Genomic DNA, 5,763 nt, shown 5'->3' on the forward strand with positions numbered 1-5,763 from the left:
TAGGAGTAGAAAATGCTGTAGTTATTTTCACTAATATTCAAAACGAAAGAACCATAGGAACATGACAAATGACAAATCAGTTGCCAATAGGATTCTCTCCAGTGTGCTACATTTGAAATTCATCAAAAAGCAACTGCCTTTATATCCTTCTCCCCTTACACAATAAACGAATTGCTGCAGAAAAAGATAATTATTTTAATCCAGTATTTGAGGCAGATATAGAATAAACATGAAATATAGTAATCAATAAGTTGTCACTAAATGATACTAGAAATCAGCATATCAGAGCATTATCATGACCAGAAAGCAGAATGCAAATCCATCTGAGCCCGAGAATTGGTAAGTTTTGACACACAGATTACTTGACGAGGCAAATCTTGATAACGGATGCAGCACCAATACGATGAAGTGCCACAACAGCATCACCAGGTTTGCAGAGCCCTTTCGCTACGGCTGATTTCAGGGAAGCTTCCAAGATCACCTCAGTTGATTCAGAGTCAGTGGCCTTTGCAGAACCTTCGGCAAGAATCGGTATCAAGCCCCTGTATACCAAACTATGCCTAGCTGGCGTCTCATCGCTGATGGACCAATCAAAAGAATCTGTGGTCAAGACAGGCACAACGACAGATAGAATAGGAACAGCAGGCCTATACTTGGCAACCAGCTTTGCTGTAGTCCCGCCACGTGTAAGGACAACAATGAGTTTTGCATGAGCCTTGTTAGCCGTGCGGACAGCGGATGACGCTAGACTCTCTAGTGGACTCATTGGAAGAGGGGTACACCTGATCATTTCCTTGAAGATAGCCCCATAGTCAAGTGAAGACTCTGCCTCGATACAGATTTTTGACATGATTTTTACTGCCAGCTCAGGATAAGCCCCAGCTGCACTCTCCCCACTAAGCATAACGCAGTCAGTGCCATCCAAGACAGCATTAGCCACATCGGTTGCCTCAGCACGGGTAGGTCGTGGAGATTTGATCATTGATTCAAGCATCTGAGTGGCAGTTACCACAGGCTTACCAGCAAGATTACACTTGTATATCATCATTTTCTGGGCCAAGAAAATCTTCTCAACTGGAATTTCCATTCCAAGATCACCTCGAGCAACCATAAAAGAATCTGTCTCACGTAGGATTTCGTCAAAGTTAACTACCCCCTCTTGATTCTCAACCTTCAAGACAATTTTAGAAGATAAAAACATCAGAGGATGCCACAACTAGTTAGCAGTCAAATATTTGGGAAGAAGTCTAAAATGTTAATTTAGATTACATAATCCATCGCATGTTTTATGTTCGTTTCTCCTAAGCAATACATGTGTTTCAAAATTCAACCATACCTTCTAAATATAAAAGATTAAATGACTCTGTATACCTTTGACATTAATTGAATGTGCTTGGCATGTGGACCAAGAACCTTGCGAACATTGACAAGATCTGAACCCTTACGCACAAATGAAAGAGCAATCATATCAATGTTGTTAGGAACACCCCACTCTAGTATATCCTCCTTATCCTTCTCTGTAAGTGTTGGGAGGTCCACAACCACACCCGGAAGATTTACATTCTTCCTCTCTCCTAAGGTGGCAGTATTCTCGCAGCGACATCTCACTGTTCCACCCGCTGGATCACATGACAGAACAGTAAGGGTTATGGTACCATCTGCACACAAGATGGTATTGCCCGGCTTCAAGTCCACTACCAACTTCTTATAGCTCATCGTGATTGTTTGATCATCTCCTTTTAGGTCATAGTCTGTAGACACAGTGATTTCTTGGCCTTCTTTCAGCTGAATTGGTTTTCCATCCTTTAAGAAACCAGTGCGAATCTCAGGCCCCTGAATAAAATGTGTATTAGTTCAGCACCTACGTAACAAATTGAAGCTACAGAATAGTCGCACATCCAGAAGAAAGGAAAGGTCTTAACCAGTACTCTTGAATTGTCATAATAGCATCATTTAGGATAATATTAACCATCAAGAACCCAGGAAAAATGCAGCAGTTTCTAGAAACGGGAAAATAAAGAGCAAAAAATGATAACCTTATTCTGAATTAAATAATACAGAGATAGAAATATATATGACAGAGCACAGAAAATGCCTGAAGTTATGAGCATACACATGTAGTTTATCCTATAACAGAACTATGGTTACATGAAAACAGTGCAACACCCTGCCCCCGAATAATTAACAACAGACCCAGTGTAATCCCACAAGTGGGGTCTGGGGAGGGTAGTATGTACACAGACCTTACCTCTACCTTCAAGAAGGCAGAGAGGCTGTTTCCGGAAGACCCTCGGCTTAGGAAAAATAAAAGAAGGGCAGCAGCAAGCACACCAATTAGAAAACCGAAGCAAAAATACAAAGATACAAAACTAAAACTGAGTATTGTAATCAGAAGGCTGGAACAAAAGCAACGACAAGTAAATGCTGCATCATTTGGTACAAGTCTAAGTCACACAGTATATGAGGTACCACTCTAAAGAAACCATCTAACTTCCCTTAACCAATAAAACTGCCACCTAATATAAAAAAAAGTGATTCTTACAGTAGCTTTGAATTCTTTCTCTTTCGATATTTATTATTTCATGGATATTACGAAGAACTGTAGATGAGACAATTACTCATAGGAGCTTTCGGAGGAATAACCATTGTGCAGCTTTTGGTTAATTTGGAATCGAAGGAATAGAAGAATGCTTTTGTAACAATAAAAGAGACATAAATAGAACATTTCATTTATTCTTTTTGTGCAAAGAGAAAACACCTGTGCGTGAGATCATCGAGATACATTGGTAGTAGAATGTGGATAAGTGAACTATACAACGCTGTGGGTTTATTATTGTAACACAAACTTTGTGTTATATTAAATGTTGAATCATCTTTCTGCCTTCACATGTATTTTCTTTCTTTTGACTAAATTAAAATATCATCTTCTTCGAAATCTACCATCTATGGCGCTTAATCTTCTGAACTTATATTTTACTGCAAGGCCATAGTCAATAGAAGATCAAAGTTTTCACTAATATATATGCAAAATGAGGATAAATCTAAGAATGCTTGCTGGAGGCTGCAATGTCTCGTAATCGGAACACAGGGCTTTAAGAACAAGCAGAAAATGAAGAAAACCACAAAGAGATCGTATTAAAGTGTGAAAAAGCTCCATACTGGAAAAAGTAATTGCCGGATAGCAGAGGTAATTGGTTAACAAAGGCTCCACACTCACTTTTCTACAAATATTATCACTAAACAAAATTATTGTCTAGTGGTTAATAAAGACTAATCCAATCGAAATATTGCACCTGGACACCTGGTTGAGGTATATCTTCAAGCAATACCACACCAAAATTATGGCCAGCTCAAAATTACTTTATCCTTCTCCATTTCTCTAGACAAAAGACTTGTCAAACTAAAAGATACTAAATAAAAACAAAGTACTGTGGAAAGAAATGCACCTTGAGAAAAGATAATTTGTTTTTTTTTTCTTTGAGAAGGTAACATAAAATAAAAGATAATTCGGATTTCCCGACATTTGACTTCCAAACTTTAAAAGATCAGTTGTGTACTGTAGCCAGTAAAACAAACCTAGCTCGCGAGGGATTTCAAGATACAACCACATAAACATCTACTTATAGAAGTACAAAAATCAAAAACAGAAAAAGTAACAAATGACAAAACCAGCTGCACAAGAACAAAGTTGAAATAGAAGAAAAATAACAGATAAACGCAAATATGCATCAAAACCAAACCTTGGTATCAAGCATGACAGCACAGAGGATCTGAGTGTTTTGCATAGCAATCTTAAGATTGTTTAAGGTTTCCTGATGGTACTCGTGGGTCCCATGGGAAAAGTTAAACCTGGCAACATTCATTCCAGCACGAAGGAGCTTCTCCAGCATTGGCACTGATCGAGAAGCTGGCCCTAAAGTGCAAACAATCTTGGTCTTCGGGATACGTCCATCATTTGGGAGATCCTTCATGATTCCAGTTATGTCTATGTTAGCCATCCTATATATCTGCTTCAAAAGGACAAAACTCACTCTTTTTCAGAAACACATATAACTATAGCTCATTACGGAAAACACTTTGATAAGCAATGGCGGACCCACATGTACTCAAGGGGCTCGTCGGAAAATTACATTGTGTAGCTAGATAAAGAAAATATTATGTATAAACACTATTTATTGACACTCATTAGCTTCTTCGTGAGTTTACTTTTATATATTTTGACCTACTTAGTGAAAATCTTGGCTCTGCCACGATTAATAAGTAAACATTTTATTGATTTGTGCCAAGAAAGTGCTAGTAGCAAATATGGATCTTGATTCCTTAGATCTGATTTGCTTGTTATTGAAAATTATGGCGATTAGAAACACACTAATAAATAGAGGCAGGGTTTGACTAAAGACAAAGATGAACTGCCCTGTATATTCCATTAACTTTAAATACAAGTGATTAAGTGAATATGAAACAACAAAAAGGTTAAAATTCCCAGGACATAATGTTCAAAACTTCACTACAGTATGATTCAAGAAATTACTGTACTTCCAACTTTAACAACATGGCTAAGAATAAAGCATAACACTTTCTCAGATGGTAAAATAGAAATTGGTAAACAAACCATGTGAATAACTTTGAAAAGCCAAAAGATTAAAACTTTAGATATACATGAAAAGATCTCATGAACTATTAACAAAAGAGGATCCAAGAAATATTATGAGGGATTCTGAGAGGGTGAAATCAAAAGCAAAAAACATTAATCGTTTCTCAATCTGATACTTCAGATCAGCAAAAAAAAAACACTAAATCAAATACCCAAATGACCAAAAACAAGAAAAAACCACAAAAAATAAAAACTTTACTACAAACCAAGTATTTGAACAAGTCTTAGAAGCAAAAATGGAGTAGAAAAAAGGAGCTCACCAAGTTACAACAGAAGCTACAGATTCAAGATTTTGCTGCTGCTTCTTTTTTGGGGGTGTTTGGCCAGATTCAACTATGTGCTGGGGAACTAAAAATATCAGTTGCTTTTATATTATAGGTTATGAGTAGGAAAAAAGTGCAAAGTACAAGAGAGGACAAAAGAAAATGTAAAAGAAAAAGAGTAGTATTAAACGGTGGGCTGCTCTAATACCAAATGACCAAAGTTGACTATCACCCATAAAATGCCCTTTCGATTAAATACCCTTTTTTTAATCTAGCCATCAAATTTACTTACTTTTTCTAATCAATAAATATTATAAATTCTATATGAATTATAAATACATTATATATAAATAAATATATATTATACATTTTATTTTTTATTTAACTGGTTAGATCGACGACTATGTAAGTTAATTCTATCTTTTTTTCTCCAAGAAATATACGTAGGCATTGGACATAGATGTAATTTACAATTATTATCTACAAATTAATATATTTGTTATTGTAAACTAAAAAAAGAATAAGTGAACTTACGAGTTTCAACACCTCAGTATTATTTAGATCAGCTATGTAAATTCTTTGTATTAATCTCATTCTATTTGGACACCAATACTGATAGCTGATTTAAATTTCAAAGAAAATAAAAGCTTTTTAAAGCTGGTATATAATTTTGAAAATAAAAAATAAGAATTACAAGAATATACATTTAGTCTCAATATGTTGGCAGCTAACAAATCCCTTAAAATTCAAAAAACAAATACTTCTATTCAAATATTTTTTCCAAATTTGATTATAAAAATCAAAGTATAATTTTCAGTTTCAAGTTTTAGTACTCCTCACCAAGTT

The 5,763-nt window shown here is 35.7% G+C and overlaps 1 protein-coding gene across 3 annotated transcripts; it reads right to left on the minus strand.

Moving 5' to 3' along the window:
- Positions 1 to 5,097, minus strand: LOC107818508 (pyruvate kinase, cytosolic isozyme). 3 transcript variants are annotated; one of them, XM_016644527.2, is made up of 4 exons: positions 4,915 to 5,097; positions 3,741 to 4,007; positions 1,372 to 1,833; positions 1 to 1,171 (listed from the first exon to the last, which is right to left on the minus strand). In XM_016644527.2, the coding sequence occupies exons 2-4, from the start codon at positions 3,996 to 3,998 to the stop codon at positions 359 to 361; spliced, it is 1,533 nt and encodes a 510-aa protein (XP_016500013.2). In that variant the 5' UTR covers positions 3,999 to 4,007; positions 4,915 to 5,097; the 3' UTR covers positions 1 to 358. The 3 variants fall into 3 exon arrangements, with proteins under 3 accessions (XP_016500013.2, XP_016500014.2, XP_016500015.2); XM_016644528.2 differs by having other exon boundaries at positions 3,741 to 4,010; positions 4,915 to 5,053; XM_016644529.2 differs by having other exon boundaries at positions 3,741 to 3,965; positions 4,915 to 5,051.
- Between the last annotated feature and the right edge of the window lie 666 nt (positions 5,098 to 5,763).

The sequence above is a fragment of the Nicotiana tabacum genome, chromosome 12, assembly GCF_000715075.1.
Source record: "Nicotiana tabacum cultivar K326 chromosome 12, ASM71507v2, whole genome shotgun sequence".
NCBI lineage: Eukaryota > Viridiplantae > Streptophyta > Magnoliopsida > Solanales > Solanaceae > Nicotiana > Nicotiana tabacum.